This window comes from Pan troglodytes, chromosome 2, assembly GCF_028858775.2.
Source record: "Pan troglodytes isolate AG18354 chromosome 2, NHGRI_mPanTro3-v2.0_pri, whole genome shotgun sequence".
In the NCBI taxonomy this organism is placed as follows: domain Eukaryota; kingdom Metazoa; phylum Chordata; class Mammalia; order Primates; family Hominidae; genus Pan; species Pan troglodytes.
In genome coordinates, this window is record NC_086015.1 from 163,614,423 (window position 1) to 163,640,409 (window position 25,987).

Sequence of the window (25,987 nt, forward strand, 5' to 3'; positions counted from 1 at the left end):
TCATAACTCCAGTCCCTGTTAAAGGGAACTAAAGGGCTTTGATTTAATTGGCCCTCGTAAGCAAAGCTAATAAAAGATTAAGTTGTTGGGCCAGGCGTGGCGGCTCACGCCTGTAATCCCAGCATCTTGGGAGGCTGAGGCGAGTGGATCATGAGGTCAGGAGATAGAGACCATCCTGGCTAACACAGTGAAACCCCGTCTCTACTAAAAATACAGAAAATTAGCTGGGCGTGGTGGCAGGTGCCTGTAGTCCCAGCTACTCAGGAGGCTGAGGCAGGAGAATGGTGTGAACCCGGGAGGTGGAGCTTGCAATGAGCCGAGATCACGCCACTGCACTCCAGCCTGGGCGACAGAGCGAGACTCCGTCTCAGAAAAAAAAAAAAGATTAAGTTGTTGGTACTTTTGCATTAGCTTAAGGGAATGTGGTAGAAAATTTAAATGAGTTAAGATGAATAAAGTCCACGATGCCATCAAAACCTGTTGCAGACCAAGTTACCAACATGATTCTGTTCTAGTAAGAATGAGTTTTTAATCCAAGAACTGATTTGACTGACGAGCAGAAAAAAAATACAATCTTAAATTTGCACAAACTACAGAATATGACAAGTATTAGAAAATGCTGGCCCCCAGGCACAGTGTGGCTAACGTCTGTAATCCCAGCACTTTGGGAGGCCAAGGTGGGCAGATCTCTTGAGCCCAGAAGTTTGAGACCAACCTGGGCAATATGGCAAAACCTCGTTTCTACAAAAAACAATTTTTTTAATTAGCCAGGCATGGGGGTGTGTGCCTTGTCCCAGCTACTCCAGAGGCAGAGGCGAGAGGATCGATTGAGCCTGGGTGGTCGAAACTGCAGTGAGTCATGACCAGACAACTACACTCCAGCCTGGGCAACAAGGTGAGACCCAGTCTCAAAAATTTCTTTTAAAAAGCCACTTTATTCTAACAGTTATCCAAAAGCAATAGTTTTATTTGGAGTGAATGGTGATAAACATTTAGGGCTCTTAAATCTATCTAAAACACAGGTATGTTTGATCAAAAGATCTTTAAGCCATGCCGTATCACTTTAAGACTTTGTTGCTTGATTTTGAAACCTTTCTATCATCCTTATTCACCCATTCAAAAGCTTCAAGCCACATCAAAATAAAGGTATATGTTCTTTCAGGATTTTGCTATATATATAAAGAACTGTAAAGCCAATTAACTGCAGTATATAATAATGGTAAAAGACAATATTGATACAAGAATGTTTAAATGTCACAGCAACATTATGTCAACCTTCATAAAGCCAATAAAAATGGGAGTGTATTACTTTTCAAATTGTTACTAGATTCTGTTTCCCAAAGATTTGAATATTTCAGATATAACTTTGACATATCATTGCTAACCAAAAGAAGCAACAAATATAAACATTTGTTTATATTAGTTGCAGCGCTAATAAAGCTTAGTTTGCTCTTTATCCATGCTACCCCATTTTTCGTTTAGCAATGTACAGAATAAGCCCATTTAAGCAATTCAGGTTGACGTTTTCAATGGGTAACTATTTTCCACACAAATTCCTTCAACAAATAGAAAATGTGACACAGTATATTCTTTACCTTATGCAGACTGTTAGATAAACTTTGGTAAACAGATAGAGAGGCTTCAGAAAACCATATTAAAGTGATTTCATTTAAAAAGTTATGATGTGTTGGTTGAAAAAGAGTATCGACATCAGTATTACTGAAATTAATGTAACTACAACAATGTTTAAAATTTTTAAAAATTCAATTTCCTTTTCATCCTTATCAGGCCAGGAACATGACATCCTTTTTGGAGAAATTTTCATTTTGGGAATGAGAACGTTCTTAATTTGTCCAATTTCTGTTCTGCTCCATTCTTCTTTCAATAGTTTGCTTACTTGAGGATAAATTTCAACGGGTTGAACCTCAGGAAGTGGTCTTTGTTTCAAGATCTGTACATGCTGGCGTACATCATCAACTTTTTCAAGAAATTTAAGTGGAGACTCTTCTTGTAAAGATATTGTCAGTGCCATTAATTCAAGCTGCTGCTCTCGTATTTCCTTCATTCTTTCAATTTGTGGAGTATATTCTTGATTAATTAGATTGCCAACATCACAGAGAGCCGTCAGGAAACTTTTTTTTTTCTGTTCTAATGTATCATTAAGCTCCTTAAAATACTGGAGAACAGCTTCCTTATCGCCTTGGATCATTTTCTCAGAATGAGATTTTTGTTCTTTCAGCTTTTCAATAAGATGAGTAAGATCTGTCCAGTGTGTGTCAGTCAACTGTTCAAGCAGTTTTTGAGGAGTGTCCTTTTCTTTCAAATAGGCACTTTGAAGGTCATCTATAGGATGACCATGATGTTGACCTATGGTAAGGCAATGACCACAAACTAATTTTTTATCTAATAGACAGTAAACATTTAATGGTTGCCTGTAATGTTCAGGGCAGGTAACAATATCTGGATGGTCTTCTTGCTGGTACTTTTCAATAATAGCCCTTAGTGCAAAATTAACAGGTAAAGATTCAATGCCAGTTGGAGTAATTTCAGTAATACTTCTGCAATTAGGGCACTTGAGTGGAATTCGTAAAGGTCTCCATATATAAAAGTTACCAGATGCCTGAAGAATGTTTTCCAAACAATTTCTACAAAATGTATGAGAGCATGGCAGTACACGAGGATCTTCAAAAATACTATAACATATGGGACAAGTTAACTCTTCCTCAAAATTGTGCATTTCCTGTCAAGAGAAAAATGTATTTTAAGTTTACATAGAGACACCTGTACATATTATTTAACATTCTAGGCATTAACCTCCAAATTGTTACCATACTGCTTATCATTTAAAAGAGAACAAGGTATTTTTAAAATGAAGTTTTCTGAGTAATTCATTTCCTAGTATATATAGTGAATAATTGATCACAATTAAGAGTTTATTCCTTAGGGACCAAAATCATCCCAAACAAAGCAATTATCATTAATTTGTAGTAAAATGCTTCAAATTTAAGTTATTTAAATTTGTTGCTATGTGATATGGTTTGGCTGTGTCTCCACCCAAATCTCATCTTGAATTGTAGCTCCCATAATTCCCACATGTGGGAGGGACTCAGCAGTAGATAACTTTAGTCATGGGGGCAGTTCCCCCATACTGTTCTTGTAGTATCACGAGATCTGATGGTTTTGTAAAAGGAAACCCCTTTTACTTCACTCGTTCTCTTTTCTTGTCTGCCGCCATGTGAGACGTGCCTTTCACCTTCTGCCATGATTGTGAGGTCTCCCCAGCCACGTGGAACTGTGAGTCCATTAAACCTCTTTTTCCTTATAAATTACCCAGTCTCAGGTATGTCTTTATCAGCAGCATGAAAACAGACTAATACACTACATAATAAAGACTAAAATTCAAAGTGTTCTGTTAAAGTCTACTTAGTGATTACAACTATTTTGTGCAACATTTTAACATTTAAGATGATAAAATCAAAACCAAGCACACATAATGAGTAGACAAGACTATTTCTATTACAACAAGTTAGGCTTAGCAAAAGTATATTCTTTAACACAAAAGGAGGAAACATGTCCCAGTTGGCTCAATAATGGTTTCTAAAGCAAGTTATCAAATTTCTCCACAGTAACTGTTACTACCATAAATTTTTTAGCTTCTCAAATTAGAATACAAGAACGCTTAAACCCCAGGATCAGCATAGTATAATTCTCTAAAGCAATAATTTTAACTTGCAGATTTAGAAGGCAGAAAAATGTTGAATTCTTATAATAAAAATCAGTTTGAAAGGTAAGAGTTGACTATAGTAACTGTGAATTACTGCCTTAATTTTTAAGTGAAAAACTAGAGCACTAAATGGTAAAGAACAAAAAGAAGACCATTAGTCATCTTTCCTTCATGAAAGTCTCTCGATCCGTATTTCTCTGAGACAGAAAAAGAAATGCAGCAATAGTTGAGACCATCTCTGACACAAGTAACTTGACCTCTTGGCAAGCTACTACTGGTATTTCCAGTAACAGAAGCCTGACCATTTTGCACCCTACCACCTCCTACTCCTTTCCTTTATACCTACCCTCAATGCATAAGCCACAATTCTAAAGACTAGCTTACCCCTTGATAGAGAAAAATCAAGTTATACCACTGTTGACAGTACCTTAGGCAAAACTTAAAAACCCAAGTGCCATGGCCAGGCGCAGTGGTTCACGCATGTAATCCCAGCACTTTGGGAGGCTGAGGCGGGCGGATCACCTGAGGTTGGGAGTTTGAGACCAGCCTGACCAACATGGAGAAACTCCATCTCTACTAAAAATACAAAATTAGCCCAGTGTGGTGTCAAATGCGTGTAATCCCAGCTACTTGGGAGGCTGAGACAGGAGAATTGCTTGAACTCAGGAGGTGGAGGTTGCAGTGAGCCAAGATTACACCACCGCACTCATCTGGGCAACAAGAGCGAAACTCCGTCTCAAAAAAAAATAAACACCCAAGTGCCATTCACGTAAAATATAAAGGTTACCAAATCACATGCTATAAAACTAACTTTTAAGATTAAAAATCTGTGAAAACAGCAACTAAAAGTAACTAACTGCATTTTTAATAAAATGCAAACTTGGCTCCTTATCTTTACGATCTGTCAAACTCTTACTCTTCCTTCAAGGCTCAACTCGAGCCTGCCTTTTCCCCAGATTAGGTCCCCTGTTATTCTCATTAAACACTGCATTTTTACTTCATAGCACTTTAACAAGATTTTATTTAAGAATTTTGTAACTTTTCTGTATACATTAGAATGTAGGCCTCCTATAAGGGCAGGAATTGTGTCTAAACAATGGTTATATTCCTGCAATTTAGGCACAAATTTTAACACAGCAGGCATTCACTTGTTACTGGTTCAATGAACAAATGCCTTTTCAGAGACCTGTGTTAATACAGATTTTTGTTTTGGGGTTTTTTGTTTTTTGTTTTTTTAATAGCAAAATCTCTGCTTAGGAAAAGGTGTAAAATGAAAATCTATCAGAAAATACTCCATTCAGGCCAGGTGCGGGGGCTCACGCCTGTAATCTCCGCACTTTGGGAGGCCGAGGTGGGTGAATCATGAGGTCAGGTGATTGAGACCATCCTGCCTAACAGGGTGAAACCCTGTCTCTACTAAAAATACAAGAGAATTAGCCAGGTGTAGTGGTGGGCGCCTGTAGTCCCAGCCACTTGGGAGGCTAAGGCAGGAGAATGGCGTGAACCCGGGAGGCAGAGCTTGCAGTGAGCCGAGTTCACACCACTGCACGCCAGCCTGGGCAACAGAGTGAGACTCCATCTCAAAAAAAAAAAAAAGAAAAAGAAAAAAGGAAAAAAAAACACTCCATTCAGACTGACAATATTCAGATCCCAAACGAACCAAAGTGTGTCACACAGAGACTAAGCTTGAACTGTAGAGCATTCCAGCAAATTAAAGTAATTGAGCAACAGTAAAGAAGATGACATTCACTGCAGATAAATTCAAGTGAGTGCATGTTGGCAAGACTTTACAACTTTACCCTACACCTACAGAAAGCTATGAAGTCATACAGAAACCACCCAAGAAAAACAAATGTGTTTTTCAGAGTATTTCAGTGATGTCAGAATTCACATTGAAGGAATAAACAGAATAACACTTTGTAGGAAATAAAATTTGAGCAGTCGACGTACATTTAATCTAGATTTAATATTACTGGAGCTATTCAATTGTTTAAGTAGCAAAACTAGTCCTAAAACAGAATCTAACTTTTCTCTCCAAACCCCTATTCTATGCTTGCAGAAAACTAGGGAACAACTCTGAGAATGCACTTAGGGGCCCAAAAGCTCAACTTTCTTTAGAATGAGAATATTCACGACATTGTAAAGCATATCCTAAGCTTATATAAAATGGAAGCAGGCCAAAGCAGGTGGATCACTTGAGGCAAGGAGTTTGAGACCAGCCTGGCCAACATGGTGAAACCCTGTATCTACTGAAAATACAAAAATTAGCCAGGCATGGTGGCGCACACCTGTAATCCCTATAATCCCAGCTACTCGGGAAGCTGAGGCACGAAATGGCGCAACTGCACTCCAGCCTGGGCAACAGAGCAAGACTCTGTCTCAAAAAAAGGAAAAAAAAAAAAAAAAAAGGAAGCAAAAATCGTGGTTGGTCTCAAAGTTACTGCTATCATATGTAAAATTTTTAATAATACTTTTTAGACAAAAATTTGTGGATAACTTGAAGTTCACAGAAGTCAAAATCTATTCTCAGACTACCCTTTTCTCACTGATTTATTGATTAAAAACTAATTTTAGGCAACAAATTCAAGAGAAACTAGAACTGAAAAATAACTTTGTAAGGTCAGGAACTTTCTGACTCTGGTTGCTGCCTGAGAAGTAAACTATATAGGTGGGCCAGGTGCAGTGGCTCACGCCTGTAATTCCAGCACTTCGGGAGGCCAAGGTGGGAAGATCACTTGAAGCCAGGAGTTCAAGACCAACCTGGGCAACACCAAGAGACCCCATCTCTACAAAAAATTAAACATTAGTCGGGCACAGTGATACACGCCTATAATCCCAGCTACGCGGGAAGCTGAGGCAGGAGGATCACTTGAGCCCAAGAAGTTGAGGCTGCAGTGAGCCACGACTGTGCCACTGCACTCCAGCCTAGGCAACAGAGCAAGACCCTGTCTTTTTTAGAAAAAAAAAAAAAAGATACAGGTGGCTACCATGCTTACAGGCTAGTTCTTTCAGAAACCAATATGAAATTTTATGCAGCAGAAATTTTCCACAACCAGTCTAGGCTTCTGAAAGGAAGAAAAAGAACAAAAAATTAACCTATGTATATTTTCTAGGATGAACATCTTGGATTTAGCTATGCTGTATGTAAGTTTCCAAACAGTAAAAACATCAGTAACACTGGAAACAATAAGACAATGGAGTAATGCCTTTGATATTCTCAGGGGAAAAAAAATGGCTTCTGAAATGGAAATTAAAATTCTATACCTAGAAAAAAAAGCAATCCATTTTGATATAAAGACAGTTGGACAATATAAGATCTCAAAAATGAACAACCTTCTTCCAACTCTTTCTAAAGAAGCTACTGCAGGGAGAAAAGAAAAGCAAGAATGTTCGCCAGCATAATGGCAAAATAAAGTCCAGGACAACTGTGAAAGCCTAGGGAAGAGTCACTCTAGAAGAGGAAGAAAGATCCAAAAGACAATCTTTTTTTTTTTTTTGAAACAGAGTCTCGCTCTGTCGCCCAGGCTGGAGTGCAGTGGTGCTATCTCAGCTCACTGCAAGCTCCGCCTCCTGAGTTCATGCCATTCTCCTGCCTCAGCTTCCCGAGCAGCTAGGACTACAGGCGCCCACCACCACGCCCAGCTAATTTTTTGGAATTTTTAGTAGAGATGGGGTTTCACCATGATAGCCAGGTTGGTCTCAATCTCCTGACCTCATGATCCGCCTGCCTCGACCTCCCAAAGTGCTGTGATTTCAGGCATGCAGAAGACAGATCTTTAAGTAAATAAATGGAACTGACAGAAATGCTTCATGTATATGAAACATATTGAGAGGTAACTAAATTTAGGGAAAAAACATGATAGAATCATGAAAAGAGAGGAAATATTAATATTATAGTATATGGCTCAGCTGTCACTGTAACAGTCATAATATTGTAAATATCAAATACTGATTTTACCAAAGAGTAACAAAATTATATTGAGGGGGAAAATAAGGGAAGGAAACAGTTTAAGAACTAAATCTTAATTTTTCCTTATAAGAAAGTCAATACATACTTAAAAAATAACCCACAAAAAATAAATATCTAGAAATATAAAAGAAAATACCAAAAGAAATGTTAAAGCAGATAAAAGTGATGGCTTCTAGAGGGCAAGAATCTGTTTTTCATTATAAATCATGGTTTCGCTTTTAACTATTAAGCAATTAAAAATATAATACAATTTTAAAGAAATAAGGACAATTCTACAAGTATCCACACAGAAAAGAAGGATGAAAAAAGGAAAACTAAACCAAAGGTCTCAGAGTCCTCCTCTGGGAGACTGGAATTTCCAAAATTGGAATGGCCACAATAATTATCTCCCACATGAGCTGTCCTATAATGTGACTTTGCTGCTACTCCCTGCACATGGAGATGAAATCTATTCTCCCCCATTAGAATATGTGTGGGCCATGTGACTGTTCTGACCAATAGGATACAGTATAAGTGATGTGTTGAGTTCTAGGTATAGCCCTTAACTAGTTTGGCAGGTTGCTGCCTCGGAGCCACAAACTGCTATGTAAGAAGTCCAGGCTACTTTGCTGAAGAGACAGGCCAAATAGAAGGGCAAGGAGTTTCCAGACATATGAGTGAAAAAGACATCTTGAATATCTGGCCAGCCAAGCTTTCAGATGTTTGTTACACAGCAGGAAATAACCAGAACATCACCAGCAACAAGGAATGCTAGAACACAATGTAGCAATGTCCACAAAGTCTAGAAGGAAAGGGATATGAGCTGAGAATTCTGTACACAGCCACGACATAATTTATTCATGTGAAACAACAGAAATACTCTTCAGTAAAATCTACAGAGCTAAAAAAAAATTACATGGGCAGAGCTGACACCATACACTTTACTTACCAAACCAAAAGGAATATAAAATAATTCAACTTAAAAAAAAAAAGAGGAAAAGTGGGAAAAAAAGAATAAAAATTGGCCTGGTGTAATGGCTCATACCTGTAATCCCAGCACTGTGGAAGGCCAAGGTGGGAGGATCACTTGAGCCCAGCAATTCGAGACCAGCCCTGGCAACACAGTGAAACGCCATCTCTACAAAAAATAAAAAACTTAGCTAAGTATGGTGGCGCATGCCTGTTAGTCCCAGCTACTCAGGAGGCTGAGGAGGGAGGATTGCTTGAGCCTGGGAGGTCCAGGCGGCAATGAGCCATGAGCCATGGTCGTTCCACTGCATTCCAGCCTAGACTACAGAGCCACACTTTGTCTCAAAAAAAAAAAAAAAGAATAAAGATAAATGGAAGATGATAATGAACTAGAAAACTTAAATTGCTAGAACTGGCTGGGCACTGTGGCTCACACCTGTAATCCCAGCACCTTGGGAGGCCGAGACAGGCGGACCACCTGAAGTCAGGAGTTCAAGACCAGCCTGGCCAACATGACAAAACCCCATCTCTACTAAAAATACAAAAATTAGCTGGGCAGGGTGACAGACGCCTATAATCCCAGCTACTCGGGAGGCTGAGGCAGGAGAATCGCTTAAACCTGGGAGGCGGACGTTGCAGTGAGCTGAGATCATGCCATTGCACTCCAGTCTGGGTGACAGAGCAAGACTCTGTCAAAAAAAAAAAAAAAAAAAATTGCTAGAACTGATAAACCCAAGAGATGGCTCTTTTTGAGACTGAGTCTTGCTCTGTCACCAGGGCTGGAATGCAGTGGTGTGACCATGGCTCACTGCAGCCTCAACTTCCCAGGCTCAAACAATCCTCCCAGCTCAGCCTCCCAAGTAGCTGATAGGTGCATGTTAACACACATGCCTAATGTTTTTATGCTTTGTAGAGATAGGGTCTCACTATGTTGCCCAGGCTGGTCTCAAACCCCTAGCCTCAAGACATCCTTCCCCCCTCAGCCTCCCAAAGTGCTGAGATTACAGCTGTGAGCCACCATGACCAGTCTAAGAGTTGGTTCTTTAAGTAAATAAATAAGCCATTAGCTATCTGTGATAGGTAGCCTCTAAAATGGCCCCCAATGACCTACACTTTCTGGATACTCTTGAAATCTCCTCTCCCTTGAGTGTGGACTAGGCCCTACTCAACTGTTCCAGAATACAAATATGAAAAGTTTGCTAAATATTTTGAAGACAGTATAACATGATTCCAAAACCTGAGACAATACAAACTAAAAATGGACTAATTTCAAAAATGGACACTGATGTAAAATTCTAAATACAATGTTAGCAAAAACAAACACAGGAGTACATTAAAAAATACACTGTACCGTGACTAAGTAAGGTTCTTTCCAGAAATACAAAGTTAATTCAATAACGAAAAATCTATTAATATAATTCAGTCAATTAGTTCAATGGAAAAAAAATTTACATTCACATTATATGTGAAAAAAGCATATAATATATATAATATCAAAACCAATAAGCAGTCCTCAAAGACAGAAAGTAGAATGGTAGTTGCCAGGGCTTGAGAGCAGGGAAGATGTAGAGTTATCGTTTAATGCAGGGGTCCCCAACCCTTCCTACCCACCCTGCGCCCCCACCATGGCGGCGGGCAAGCCCACCTGAGCTCCGCCTCAAGCCCACCAGAACTCTGCCTCAAGCCCACCTGAGCTCCGCCTCCTGCCAGATCAGTGTCAGCATTAGATTCTCATAAGAGCGTGAACCCTACTGTGAACTGCGCACGCGAGGGATCTAGGTTGTGGCTCACTGTGAGAATCTAACTAATGCCTGATGATGTGCGGTAGAACAGTTTTATCCCAAAACCATGCACCACCCACCCCCATCCATCCACAGAAAAATTGCCTTCCACAAGACCAGTCCCTGGTGCCAAAAAGGTTGAGGACTGCTGGTTTAATGGGTACACAGTTTCAGTTTGGGAAGATGAAAAAGTTAACGGAGATAGTTGATGGTGATAATTACAAAACAATTTGAATGTATTTAATACCACCAAACTGCATACTTAAAAAGATTAAAATGGTAAATTTTATGTTTAGCATATTTTACACAATAAAAAAAAAACTTTAAAAAATTTTCAAGCGTCTTGCCTATTATCCAGTCTTTCTTTTGCTAAATGAATTTGAATCAATTTATACTACTGTATGTTTTTAAAAAGCAAAAAAGTAAAATAATCCATGTAAAATGTATTTTCCTCTAGTGAGTACTAAGCTCATGTAAAAACCAATAGTTTAAGATTTCCTGCTTCTCTTTTAAAACCGAGAAATATTAATATAAAAAAATGAATCTTCTCAGAAAGAAACCTGAGGCTAAATCACTCTACTTACAAATTATTTCACTAATGTCTAGTGTGTTTAAGTGTCAAAACAAATATATTTCTGAATTTCCAAACTTTTTATTAAGTCTTTCTCCAGAGGGCCAATTCACTAGTGAGCCTCCCTGATGTCTAACTGGCATATTAGGTAATAGACAGTATAATAGATGATTAAATAGCACCGAAAATATCATTACCCATTCTCCTGTGTAAACCAGTTTTTAAGTTTTAATTCTCTAATGCTTTGCTGCCTTTCAACTCTAAACATGAACAGTTGTAAAACGTTCATTACATTTCACAACCTCTGAAAGGAAAATATATTTACTACATTATAGAATTCGATGACTTGCCCCAAGACTTCTAGTGAGTCAGCTTTAAGTATGGGAAAATTCAAGTGGTGCCACCACCCAAACTGGGGCTCACATCTTTGTGGCCCTAACTGATAAAGAAGAAATACATTTCATGCAAGTCAAGACTTACTTAAGAAATAACTACAACTGCACCATTTATAAACATATATAAGATTTTTTTTAACATTGTCGCAGAAAGTCTGAGAAACAAGATTTTTAAAAATAATTCTGTCACATATAAATATACAAAAATAATGAGAGATCACCTTAACTTTTTCAAATTAAAAAAATCCTATGGTCAGCTGATTTTAACTCTCTTTGTCCATCTGTACTATTTTCTTTCATTTTGATATCAACCTGTTTCCCTAAACTAAAAAATAAAAATAAAAACTAGAAACAAAACAAAAAAAGACTATTAATTCAATTTAACCAGGAATTGACTTGAGAAATTAAGGCTTTAATTGCTTTTGTTGTACTTTTCAAAGTAAAAATATATCTGGTGGGAAATATTCATCAACGTGTTTAGTGAAAGGCAATGTCAAAACTAACATCACCTAAAATCAAAATTTCACCTTGCCAGATTAAATAGCTACTTACTCATTTAAAAAGACCAATATATGAATGCATAGTGAAAAAGTATCCAGGTAACTTAATTTGCAGTTTTGTGTAGTTCTGCAGATCTGCATGTATAAAATAACAACTTTGCATGTGTTTTGAGATGTACACATTCTTGTAAAATTTCTAGAAGGATGTACAAAAGAGTTAAGTGACTACTTTTAAGGTATAGATCAGAGAAGGGAGTTGGTTATTTTTCACTTTATGCTCCGCTCCTTCGATAAAATGGTTGGGAGTTTTATACACCGCCAACACAATGTTTTTTCAAAGACTTCTAAATTTCACTTTGTAGTTTAAATCATACACTCTGTAAAAACTTAATTGTTTTTCATATTTATTTAATCTCCCAGATTACCTACTTTGTTGATCTCGTGGTTTAGGGGCTGAATACACTCTTCTCCAACTCCTCCAGAATCTTTTATTCTTATTCTAAAATTAAAATAATGTTATCTTTAATGTTTTCAATTTATTGTCTCATGTCATAAAAATGGTTGTTAGTTCACTGCCTTTGATATTTATCTTCACGATGCTTCATTGTGTTTTCAGAAAAGCCACAAACACCAACACAGTTGCTGGAGCTGCAGTAGAGGTATCGCTTGTTCCTTGAAAATCCTAACTCTGACCAAACAGACTGTCACAAAGGACCTCTTTTGACAACGTCAAGTAGCTTATGAGCTCTCGACAATATTACCCAACAATGGTGATGGCAGAAAAAACATTCACGGTCATTTTAGAGTGCTTAAAATTAACTGCAAGACAAAAGCATCCATGGGAGTAAAATACCTTGCAAGCTCTAAATTATAACTGATTTAGTATAGTTTGCTCATCTCTCTGTTCTGCCATTTCAATGCTGTGGGACCTGGGTCAGTATTACCAAATACCTCTCAAAAGTGAGGCTTCACATCTGTAAAATGGGTAACTGCACCTACCTCACTTAAGTCCTGCGAGCACCTCCCACAAAGGGGCTCAAAATGGCAGTACTCTTCCCTTCCCCTTCTCAAAGCTCCACTCTCCCAGGCCTCCCTCCTAACGCGCCTCCGCCTCGGCACCCGCCCGTCCCCAACCCCGTGGGGCTGACTGACTCGGCGGCGTCCGCTCAGCTCACCCTCGCCACGACAGAGGGCCTCCTCCCTCACAGGAACGCAGCTCCACAGTGGAGGGACGGGAAAGTGGCTCCCCAAACTCCAGTATGGGACAAGAGAGAATGAGTGCAGGTCCCAAGCCACTCCCTCCATCGTCACGCCCCCAGGACTCCCCGCCCAACACACTGGGCACACCAGACTGTGCTACAGGAAAAGAAAAAGGACTCAGAACCACCTTCTCCGCATCCGTAAAGGTCCTTAGACTCACCGCGGGAAGGAAGCTGACCAGGCAACTCCACAGCACAGAAACACAGCGCCACGAGCTCCAGGCGGATGCTGAGAGCCCCCCCCGAGTCCCCGCCCTCCTCCGCCCTCCTCCGCCCTCCTCCGCCCTCCTCCGCCCTCCTCCGCCCCGAAGGGCTTCAGGTGCCCAGACCGGGCGGGGCCTCGCGGAGCCTCGCGGCGCAGGCGCAGTCTGCAGGCAACATTCAACTGCAAGGCATCGGCCAATGGGAACTATTGCTGGGCTCGTTCGAAAGTAAACGGCGGACGGCGCGGCCCGAGGCAGGTGGCGGGAGTCAGTTTAAGGCTGGCGCCCAGCTTTCCGCGCCTGCGTGCTAGGCGCAGGCCGCCTCTCGGAAGCTTGGTCTCGCAGGAGCGGCTCTCTATCCTGTGGGGAGCTTCGGCCAGTGGGCCTCGTGAGCTGGGGTCCCGCCTGGGGAATCTGGATGGCACCGGTGGTCTGGGGGAGAGGCGGGGCCTGGCGCGGGACGAGGCGAAGCGCCGGTGGCCGACAGCTTCTGGGGAATTATCTTTTACTTGGCGCCACACGGGGCGGGGCCTGCTGCTATGCTGTGGAGCGCAGTGTCTTCCGTCGTTGCCTCACAGACCCGCTGCTCCGGGAAGTCGCCACACATTCTCAGGGAACACCCACATCTGTCGCCTGCGCCCTCCGCCGCTCAGCTGTTTGCTTTTGTTTACGCATTCCGGAGACCTGACCCACCGGAGCACTGGGCTGAGCACAGGAGAAGGGGCTTTGGAGCGCTCTTTGTACTCAACTCCGAGAGCGAGTGGGAAACTGAGGACTGGGTTGGGTGGATCCCTGCGTCTCTCCCTAGCCTTCGTCCTCTTCTCCCGTTTTTCCACTTTATGAAAGTATTGCCTAGAGATGAGGGCTGTCCAGCTCAACACTTCCAACTTCAAGTTCCTACTTCACCTCTAACTCCCTAGAGTTAGAAAACAACGTACAGCTTAGAGGTTCCTTTCCCTTTTTTTCTTGAGAAACTTTATTCAGCTTTATCTCAAGACATCACCGCTTCCCTCTCCTGTCAACCTTAAATAGTGAGGTTCTGGAAATATGATTAAGGATAGAGTTTATTCCAGCGTAAGGCTTGAGGGTAGCCACCCAGGAGACACCAGCTCCAAATGGGGTTAGCATTCCAAAGTGAAGAAGTTAGGGTTTCGCCTAGGTGGCCAGAGACAAATTTTAACAGGATTTCATTTCCCCTAAGAGACCAGTGCATACTTACAGCTATTTGATAGGTTACAGATTACTACATTCCAAGAAAAAGTACTTTGTTACTCCATGAGGGGGGGTAGTGATCTCAGGGGGTTGTATCTCTGGTATGGTTTGGTCCTCCTATTTTAATTATTTATAGAAACAAAAGGCAGACGTTGCAGATGCCTGCTACTTGACTCAGGCTGTAGCCACATTCCTCCCAAGGCTCGGAATAAAGTTCCAACAGCTTTGAGTTTGAATTATATAGTTCCAATAACTATACTTATTTTGTATACTAATGTGCTAAATAAAGATATGGGCTCTAGGCCAGGTGCAGTGGCCCAGGCCTGTAATCCCAGCACTTTCTGGAGGCCAAGGCAGGTGGATCACCTGAGGTCAGGAGTTCGAGACCAGCCTGGCCAACGTGGTGAAACCCCGTCTCTACTAAAAATACAAAAATTAGCCGGGCGTGGTGGCAGGCACCTGTCATTCCAGCTAGTCGGGAGGCTGGGGCAGGAGAATCGCTTGAACCCGGGAGGCGGAGGTTGCAGTGAGGCAAAATGGCACCACTGCATTCCAGAAAAAAAAAAAAAAAGCTATGAGCTCTATATACTGCACATTGCAGTACATCCAGGTCCTAGGCTTTTATTCAGTAAATTACAGAAAATATTAAAGATATAAAGCAGAAAGTAAGGCAATATTAGGCCTTAGTCAATCTCAGATAGCTTCACCAATTCAGCTCCTTAAAAGGTTGCTTATGAAGTGTGAATTGTAGTGGTAGCTACTGTTTCATGGTGGTAAATATTCGTTTTGACTTTATGTACATTTTCTATTAAACATTGGAGTCATCCTGATAGACATCTTTGTAACTTCCTGTCAAAACAACATGTGGGACAGGCGTGGTGGCTCATGTGTGTAATTCCAGCACTTTGGGAGGCCAAAGTGGAAGAACTGCTTGAGCCCGGGAATTTGAGAGCAGTCTGGGCCACAAAGTGAGAACCCATCTCTACAAAAAATAAAATAATTAGCCGGAGTGGTGGCTCACACCTGTAGTCCCAGCTACTTGGAAGACTGAGGCAGGAAGATTGCTTGAGCCCAGGAAATCAGGGCCACAGTGAGTTAGGATCACACCACTGCACTCCAGCCTGGGCAGCTGAGTGAGACCCTGTCTCAAAAACAAACAAAAAACCCCAACGTATTATGAATTATTTTTCCATAGCAGTAAATGTACTATATTTCTATTATTGTATTTAAAAAAAGTGTAATTGCTTCTGGAATTGAATTAATATGGCTGAAAATGTTTCTGAGCTATAATGTTTTTCACCTGTTTTCCCCTCTGTGCTTTCTTACCTCAAAACGGTAATGTATGTAGCAAGAAAACAGAAGAACCTCACACTAGACTTACTGGCTGTTGTTTCCCAAAAAGCCTGAGCCCATGGAGAAAAATAATATTTGAGAGACCCCGCGTGCTGGGGCGCGGGCGGCAGCGGCGTGGCCATGAAGCTGAAGGTGAAGAACGTGTTTCTCGCCTACTTCCTGGTGTCGATCGCCGGCCTCCTCTACGCGCTGGCCAGCCATGTGACTGCCTTCCTCCCCTGCGGGCAGCAGCTGAGCAGCTACGGCAGAAGGATCTGAGGATTTCCCAGCTGCAAGCGGAACTCCGACGGCCACCCCCTGCCCCTGCCCAGCCCCCTGAACCCGAGGCCCTGCCTACTATCTATGTTGTTACCCCCACCTATGCCAGGCTGGTACAGAAGGCAGAGTTGGTACGGCTGTCCCAGACACTGAGCCTGGTGTCCCGGCTGCATTGACTGCTGGTGGAGGATGCTGAGGGTCCCACCCCGCTGGTCTCAGGGCTGCTGGCTGCCTCTGGCCTCCTCTTCACACACCTGGTGGTCCTCACGCCCAAAGCCCAGTGGCTTCGGGAGGGCAAGCCTGGCTGGGTTCATCCCCATGGTGTCGAGCAGCGGAACAAGGCCCTGGACTGGCTCCGGGGCAGAGGGAGTGCTGTGGGTGGGGAGAAGGACCCATCACCACCAGGGACCCAAGGAGTCGTGTACTTTGCTGACAGTGGCAACACCTACAGCTGGGAGCTGTTTGAGGAGATGCGCTGGACCCGTGGTGTCTCAGTGTGGCCTGTGGGGCTGGTGGGTGGCCTGCGAGTCAAGGGCCCTCAGGTACAGGACAGCCGGGTAGTGGGCTTCCACACAGCATGGGAGCCCAACAGGCCCTTCCCTGTGGGTATGGCCGGATTTGCTGTGGCCCTGCCCTTGCTGTTAGCTAAGCCCAATGCCCAGTTTGATTCCACTGCTCCCCGGAGCCACCTGGAGAGCAGTCTTCTAAGCCACCTTGTGGATCCCAAGGACCTGGAGCCATGGGCTGCCAACTGCACTCGGATACTGGTGTGACATACACGGACAGCGAAGCCCAAGATGAAGCAGGAGGAGCAGCTGCAGCGGCAGGGCCAGGGCTCAGACCCAGCAATTGAGGTGTGATGGCGGCCCCACCCCAACTACCACCTCTTTTCAGGCACGGACCTTGTGGGACTGGGCCCCAGGCCTGCCCAGTATGTGGTTTTCCAAGTCCTGACCGCTTGAAGCCAGAAGTGGCCCCTCTGCCCCTCCAGACCCAGGGCATGGTCCTGCTGCTTCACCTCTCCCCCAGCCTGCCATGTGGCACTGCCCACAGGCTGGGGACAAGCAGCCCTTGTATTGAGCCAGGTTGGCCCTGTCTAGGGTGGAACAGAAGGACAGACAGACCCAGGAGGGAGGGCAGCTGAGTAACTGGGTAACTTATTGGGGCTGGGAAAGCACTGGGGGGCTGGAGGAGCTGGGCTGGACCCTCCCTACCTGAGCATGCTGACCCCCTTCCTACCTCCAGAATAAAGAATCTCAACCTGAAAAAAAAAGAAAAAATATTTGAAGGAAGAGGCCGAATGCTTGAGAGAAGCAGAAAGAATTGTTTGCCCCTAAAATAGAGATGATTCGGGTCCTAGTGGGGGAAAACTATGACACCAAAAGGGAAGGGTTATATTGGTGCCTCCAGGGAGTCTGCTTTAGAGGCCCATGGGTTCCCAACCCTGCCAAAGATTCAAGATTTCTGTAGCCCAGCAATAATCTGGGGTTGAGGAGGCTGGGATGGTGTGGAGAACCACAGGAGCCTACAAAAACAATGGTGGCCTCAGTGGTGGCAGGCAACTTGACATATTTGGTTTTGTGGACTGTGATTAACATACTCTATAAAAGATAATGTTTTTCTGGGAAGGTGGGACAGGAGAACTAATACTCAAATGCAGGAGTACATGCTTCAAATCCATAAGCCTAAAACTCAGGTGATAAGTTGCTCAGCCACCCAAAAAAATGGTGGGGAAGAGGACAGTTGAGCTGCTTGGGCGGGGGGTGGGAGGTGTCTCTCTTTTTTTTTTTTTTTTGAAGATGGAGTCTTGCTCTGTTGCCCAGGCTGGAGTGCAGTGGCGCGATCTCGGCTCACTACAACTTCTGCCTCCCAGGTTTAAGCGATTCTCCTGCCTCAGCCTCCCAAGTAGCTGGGATTACAGGCATGTACCACTGTGTCCAACTAATTTTTGTATTTTTAGTAGAGATGGGGTTTCACCATGTTGACCAGACTGGTCTTGAACTCCCGACCTCAAGTGATCCACCCACCTTGGCCTCCCAAAGTGCTGGGATTACAGGCTTGAGCCACCGCACCCAGCCTTACTTCCAGTAATCTTTTGATAGAATATTGGAAAGAGATAAAAGATGATAAACATTTGCAGTTATTACCAGGTGTAGAAGAGGAGGCAATATAACATTAATTTTATGACAACCAGGCCGAGCACGGTGGCTCGTGCCTGTAATCCCTGCACTTTGGGAAACGGAGGCAGGCGGATCATTTGAGTTCAGGAGTTTGAGACCAGCCATGGGCAACATGGCGATACCGCATCTCTACAAAGAATTTTTTTTTTTAATTATGACATCCTTTTGGTGCTCAGGTCAGACTTTTTGCTTCTAGGCATCTTCTGTCTCAGTTGCTAAAACAGGAGGCATCAGTAACAGAGAAGTGCCCTATAGGCAAGCTAAAACACTTTGATTAGGGGTATTAATAGCTACAGAGTTTAAATACTCCACTCTTGTCTCCCATCACATTAGCCTCAGCAGAATTCTAATAAAGAGAACATGTGATTTTCCAAAGTTAGAAAGCTCCTGTGTTTCATTTCTAGGACTTCACAGAAAATGCACAGCTCTCATCTGGAGCCTGGAGTGCAAATAAAACAACAGCAGCAGCTGGCACCGTAATTATAGTGGCAGTGAATCTGTGACAATGAGCTAGGAGAATCTACCTGACAGTTCACAGGAGGTCATTTTATCTGGAAAAAAGCACACAGCTATATGATGCAGTGGAGTTTATAGACTCAGAAACCTGAAGTTTGGGGGGATTTTGGAGGCAATGTAGAACCTCATTTTTAGAGGAGAGAAACCTATCAACCATGTTGGTGTTGCTTTCAACTGAGTTTAAGCTCGTTTGCATATTACTACCTAAAAATATATATACTACACAATTTTAAAAACTAGAACATAAACAGAATTTGTTTTCACACAGCCCTTTTCAGCTGTATCTCTGAATGCACCTTGGAAGACTCCAAAGATGTGTCTGTCCTGTAGCAGTTTACCTTGTAACTAGTTTTCCTTTTCTTTATTATCATAGAGTCTTTTTTATTTCAAATGCCACTGACTTTTTTGCCACCAACTTTTTTAAGTACTCAGTTTTATGGGTGGCTGTAACCTTAAGTAAATTTGGGGATCTCTTTATGTAGGCACTTAATATCCAATTTTGTAGACTATTTTGTAATGGTTATGCATGCATCTATTTTTTAAAAATGATCCAAACATTTTGAATTTCAAGAATTTTTTCTGATAAATGATTTGTAGAATTTTTATTTTGATACAGCCTTGTGTGATTCTCTAGTCCATTTCATCAAACCAGTATCTGTTAGTTGCCTTCTAAAATGCACAGCATCACAGAAGCAAAGAATACAGCTCCTGTACTCAAGTTGCTTATCTCAGTGAGCTAACATACAGATCTAGTTAAATGACAATATCAGATAAACTGCAGATTAAAGTGTACCTCCAACTGGGACAAGCAGCCCAAGCCGTATGCCACTGAGTTTCCGAGATTTCTGGTGACTGATGACGAGAAGTCGGAGCTGTACCTGGATGATCTTCACCTGTTCTGAGATCCATAGAGGGATTTCCAGAATAGATACAAATCACACTGGCTGCCCACCTCACAATTAGGCCCCTATTCATCATGTCTGTGCTATATCACCTTTCCAGGTGATAATCTCTGTCTCCTGTAATTCAGAATGGTTGGATTTGAGGCAGCAAGACAAGTCTGGGATTGGGTAATGTCTTCCTAATGCTGGTTGACATTATAGCTGAAAAGTCAAGAAACATATATCTTTTAAGTTTTCGAGACTTGAAAGAATAAAACACCCCTGTAATTTAAATCCTCTACTGAGACACTGCCCTGTTGTCTTTTAAAGGAGAAACGCTAGGACTTTTCTAGTTACAAAAACCCTCTTACAGTATATACATGTCACTCTGTATGTTCAGAATGGCAAATCCCAAATATATGTGTGTGCTAAGGACTTGAAATAGTTCATGTGGATGATTACTTATACTGTTAACCCTTGAACAACACAGGTTTGAACTGCAAGGGCCCATTTATGGGTGGATTTTTAAAAATAAATATATTAGAAAATATCGTGGAGATTTGGACAATTTGAAAAAACTCACAGATGAACCGTGTAGCCTAGAAATATCAAAAAAAAGGTATGTCATGAATGCATAAAATATAGATAGATGCTAGTTTATCATTTACTACCATAAAATATACACAAACCTTTTATAAAAAGTTAAAATTTACTAAAACTTACACACACAGACTGTACATAGCACCATTCAAAGTTGAGAGAAGTATAAACAAACATAAAGATGCAATGTTAAATCATAACTGCATAAAATGAACTACAGCACATACCGTCCTACTGTAGTAATTTCATAGCCCCTTCTGTTGCTGTTGCAGTTGCAGTGAGCTCATGTTGTATCTGCTTAAAACACTGTGTGACCTTAATCTTCTCCCCATGAGCAGTTCATCTCCCTAGTAAATCGCTTATTGTGGTAAAAAGTGATCTCTCACGGTTCTCATGTATTTTTCACTGTGTTTAGTGCAATACTGTAAACCTTGAATAACACCATGGGACCCATAGAGTGTCACTAATGATGCTGGAAGTGCTCCTGAGAAGCAGAGAAAAGTCATGATGTTACAAGAAAAAGTTGAATTGCTTGATACGTACCATAGAGTAAAGTCTGCAGCTGAGATTGCCCACCATTTCAAGTTAAATAAATCCAGCATAAAGACCACTATAGAAAAAAAAAGGAGGCTGGATGCGGTGGCTCACACCTGTAATCCCAGCACTTTGGGAACACCGAGGCAGGCAGATCACGAGGTCAAGAGATCGAGACCATCCTGGCCAACATGGTGAAACCCCGTCTCTACTAAAAATACAAAAATTAGCTGGGCATGGTGGTGGGCATCTGTAGTCCAAGCTACTCAGGAGGCTGAGGCAGGAGAATTGCTTAAACTCGGGAAGCAGAAGTTGCAAGTGAGCCGAGATCATGCCACTGCACTCCAGCCTGGCGACAGAGTGAGACTTCATCTCAAAAAAAAAAAAAAAAAAAAAAGGAAATTCATGAAGGTGTCGCTATAGCTATGCCAGCAGGCACAAAAACCTTGCACTTTTTGCAAAATACTTTATCTCATATTGAGAATGCAGCTTTTATATAGGTATAGGATTGCTATAAGAAAGGCATACCTATAGACTCTAATATGATTCAAGAAGAAGCAAAGTCACAATATGACAACTTAAAGCAAAAGGAAGGTTAAAGGATCTAAAGCTGGAAAATGTAACACCAGCAGTGGAAGGTTTGATGATTTTAGAAAGAGATTTGGCTTTTAAAATGTCAGGATAACAGGAGAAGCAGCTTCTGCTGACCAAGAGGCAGCAGATGAGTTCCCAGATGCAATTAAGAAAATGCAATTAAAGCCAGGCACCGTAGGTCTCTCCTGTGATCCCAGCACTTTTGGAAGCTTAGGCAGGAGAATAACTTGAGTCCAGGAATTTGAGACCAACCTGGGCAACATGATGAGACTCCGTCTCAAAAATACGAAAAAAAAGTCATTGAGGGGAAATGATTCTGCCTGATTGGGTTTTTAATACAGATGAAAGTGTCCTATTATGGAAAAAAAAAAGCCGCAAAGGACATGTATTAGTAAGGTAGAGAAGTGAGCACCAGGCTTTAAGGCAAGAAAGTATAGGCTAACTCTAGTGTTTTATGCAAATACTATCAGGACTGCCATTATCTAGAAAGCCGCTAATCCCCGAGCCTTGAAGAGAAAAGATAAACACCAGCTGCCAGTCTTGGTGTACAAAAGGCCTGGACAAGGAGAACCCTTTTTCTGGTTTGGCTCCATTGATGCTTTGTCCCTAAAGTCAAGAAGTATCTTGCCATTAATGGACTGCCTTTTAAAGTTCTTTTGATATTGGACATTGCCCCTGGCCACCCAGAACCCCACAAGCTCAACACTGAAGGTGTGAAAGTGGTCTACTTGTCCCCAAACACAACATCTCTAAATCAGCCTCTAGGTCAGAGGGTCATAGGACCATTAAGGCTCATTACATACACATGGTACCCTAAGGAAAGGAAGAGAACCTCAATAGAGAAAACACATGAAAGTCTGGATTACACCACTAAAGATGGCATCATTGTTATAGAAAAAGCTGTGAAAGTTATCAAGCCCCAAACAATAAATTCCTGCAGTTTTCTTCAGCGGGAATGTATTGTTTGGGGCTTGCTAACTTATATGTAACTTGTTCTGTCATAAATCCAGTTATTATTTATTTTGACAGAACCAATCGAGGAAATCATAAAAGAGATTGTGAATATGGCAAAAAAAGGTGGAGGGTGAAGGGTTTTAAGATACCTTGGAGAAATTCAAGAACTAATAGACACGACACTAGAGGAATTAACAGAAGACAGCTTGAAGATGAGCACCTCTGAACGTGCCAAATGATGAAGAAAAAGACATAAAAGAAGCAGTGCCAGAAAACAAACTGACATTAGACAACCTGGCAGAAAAGTTTCAGTGATTCAAGATTGCTTTTCACTTCTCTTACAGCAAGGACTCTTCTATGATAAGGGCACTGAAACTAATGCAAAAAGTAGAAGAAGAATTGGTACTGTACAGAAACAATTTTAGAGAAATAGAAAAGTAATAAAAGCCAGACAGAAATTGTGATATATTTCCATAAAGTTACACCAAGTGTGCCTGCCTTTCCTGACTCCTCTTCCACTTCCTCCATCTCTGTCAGCCCAAGACAGCAAGACCTACCCCCATTCTCTTCCTTCTCCTCCTCAGCCTGCTTAGCTTGAAGATGACAAGGATGAAGACTTGTATGATGATCCACTTTCACTTAATGAATAATAAATATATTTTCTCAAGTTTTTAAAAATGTTTTCTCTAGCTTATGCTATTGTAAGAATGTAGTATATAATACATGTAACGTACAAAATATGTGTTAATACAGGTGTCCCCAATTTGAGGAACCGGGCCACAGACCAGGAGGTGAGCAGAGGCTGAGCTAGCAAAGCTTTATCTGTATTTCCAGCCACTCCTTACTGCTTACGTTACCACCTGAGCTCCACCTCCTGTCAGATCAGTGGCAGCATTCGATTCTCATAGGAGTGCAAACCTTATTGTTATGGGATCTTTGGGGTGTCGATTTTCTGTCCAGAAACCTGTGTGGCCACAGTGCCTTTGCTTGAGTTCTTGTCCTACATCCAGGAAGAATGAGATACACAGACAAGTGAAGGGTGAAGAAGAAGAAGATGAGCTTTATTGAGTGTTACAACAGCTCAGAGGATCCCCGCAGTGGGTAGCTCCTCTCCGTAGGCAGGTCATCTGTCAAGTGGTCAGTTCTCAGCAGAGAGGAGGCCCTGGAGAGGGTGGCACATCCCTGCCAGCAGGTCATCTCTGCAGCTCTCAGCAGAGAGGGTTGGTCCTCTCTGCAACTGGTTGTCCCATCATCTCCAGCTATCAACAGAGAGGGTACCTTCTCTCTATAGCTGGTTATCCTATCATCTCTCTGCCCTCTTCATCCCCTGGCCATCCTCTGCCCTGTGCTAGCGAAGGCCAGGGCTTTTATGGACTGCAGAGGGGAGGAAGTGTGTGCTGATTGGTCAATAGGCAGCCATGGGCAGGCCTGGAAGAGGCACCATGAGTCCCCTACTCCAGTCCGCAGGACTGGCAGCCTGGCCCCTGGCCTGAAGGTGGGGCCTTACTGGGGACCCGCCCCCTTCAGCCCAGGAATCTGTCTGCCTCCTTCTGCCATTTATGGCCCCAGGGCTTGACCCCAACCCCACTCCAAGATTAGAGCCGGCACTGGGAAAGACAGAGTCCAGGCAGTGGGAGCAGACACCCCCCAGCCAGCAGGGATGGAGAGGTGGGGGCCCTTCCCAGGCCCCTGAGGATGCAGACTACAGAGATACCCAGGTTCTTCACCTGGGAGGACAGCTACGCTGCACCCAGGGAGCTCCCGCCCCACCAACTCAGAAGGAGTGGGGGTTCCTGCTTATCCCTGACTCCTGCCTGCTCCATGGAGGGGGAGACCCAGGTCTGCAGCTGCAGGTCAGGTGGATGCAGCTGCACCCACAAGGGCAGATCCTGCCTGCTCCCAGCCCCCAAGAGCACAGGGAGGCTCGGATCCACAGCTGCAGTTTGGGTGGCTGCAGCCCTGTCCAGGAGGGTGGGGCTCCTGCCTGCTCCTTAGAGAGCAGGAGGCCTGGGTCTGCAGTCACAGTTTGGGTGGTTGCAGCAGCACTGGGGAGCTCCATGAAGTGTGCAGCCCCAGCCACACCACCCTGCTGCATCTGCTGCCATCACTATCATGAACTGTGCATTTGAGGGATCTAGGTTGTGTGCCTCTTATGAAAATCTAATGCCTGATGACCTGTCATTGTCTCCCATCATCCCCAGATGGGACCATCTAGTTGCAGGAAAACAAGCTCAGGGCTCCCAATGATTCTACATTATGGTGAGTTGTATAATTATTTCATTATGTATTACAATGTAATAATAATAGATATAAAGTGCACAATAAATGTAATGCACTTGAATCATCCTGAAACCATCCTCCCCTCCCCCAACCCTGATCTGTGGACAAATTGTCTTCCATGAAACTGGTGTTTGGTACCAAAAAGGTTGCAGACTGCTGTGTTAATAGACTGTTTATGTTATTAATAAGGCTTCTGGTCAACAGCAGGTTATTATTAGTGAAGTTCTGGGGGAGTTAAAAGTTTTATATATGGTTTTTTTACTGCATGGGGAGTCATCCCCCCAACCTCCACATCGTTCAAGAGTCAACTGTTGTTCCTTTTGTTTTCCCTTTCAGGATGCCTTTCATGTTCATCATAATCAGAATTGGCCTTTTTAAAAAATTTAGGCAGACTTGAAGTATGATTTGTACCCTGCCTCATTTTTAAGATGATCCTAGCAATGTATGAGTAAACACCAAATACGTTTTAGAGATAGCATTCAAAAGGAAAGAGATTGTCACTTCATATATGCAATAACCTTAAATACAACGGGCGAACATTTATGTAGCACTTATTGTGAACCAGGCACTGTATTAAATCATTCATTATCTTCTGTAATCCTTACAAATGGGCTATAAAATAGTTACTATATTTTAAACTTTTAAATGAAGTATAGAAAAGAAACAGTGGTCTCTATTTTCATCCTTGTTTTACAAAGGAGGACACTAAATGCTAGCAAGGTTAAATAGTGCCCTCCAGGCTGCTTAATGTTGTTCTCTAATTCCAAAGCAGGAGCTCTTCACTGCCAGATTGTGTGCTCTTATTTTCTTCCTCACCTTCTGTTATTAGCTTCCTAGGGCTATTGTAACAAGTTACCACAAACTTGGTGGCCTGGAGCAACAGAAATTTATCCTTTCATGGTTTTGGAGGCCAAGTCCAAACTTACATGTAAGTAAGGCTATGCTCCCCCTGAGGGCTCTAGGGGAGAATCTGATCTTGCCTCCTCCAGCTTCTGGTGGTTCCAGGCATTCCTTGACTTGGGTTACATATGCCACTCTCTGCCTCTGCCTTCATGTGGGCTTCTCCTCTGTATGCCTTCTTTTCTGTCTGTTATAAGGACACTTGTCATTGGATTTAGTCCTACCTGGGTAATCCTGGACAATCTCCTCTGAAGATTCTTAATTACATCTACAAAGACTCTTCTTCCAACTTAGGTCACATTCTAGGTTTTGAGGGTTAAGAGGTGGACATATCTTTTGCAGGACCACCATTTAACCTATTACACCTTCCTAAT

At 42.6% G+C, this 25,987-nt stretch overlaps 1 protein-coding gene and 1 pseudogene across 1 annotated transcript; one reads left to right on the forward strand and one right to left on the reverse strand.

Moving 5' to 3' along the window:
- Positions 1-1,409: 1,409 nt before the first annotated feature.
- Positions 1,410-14,010, reverse strand: TRIM59 (tripartite motif containing 59). The gene is given in 6 exon segments (XM_054681224.2): positions 1,410-1,672; positions 1,675-2,740; positions 8,719-8,811; positions 12,319-12,388; positions 13,065-13,245; positions 13,478-14,010. Coding segments are annotated over 6 exon segments (1,608 nt in total). The 5' UTR covers positions 13,530-14,010; the 3' UTR covers positions 1,410-1,526.
- B3GAT3P1 (beta-1,3-glucuronyltransferase 3 pseudogene 1) lies at positions 16,037-17,034 on the forward strand (annotated as a pseudogene).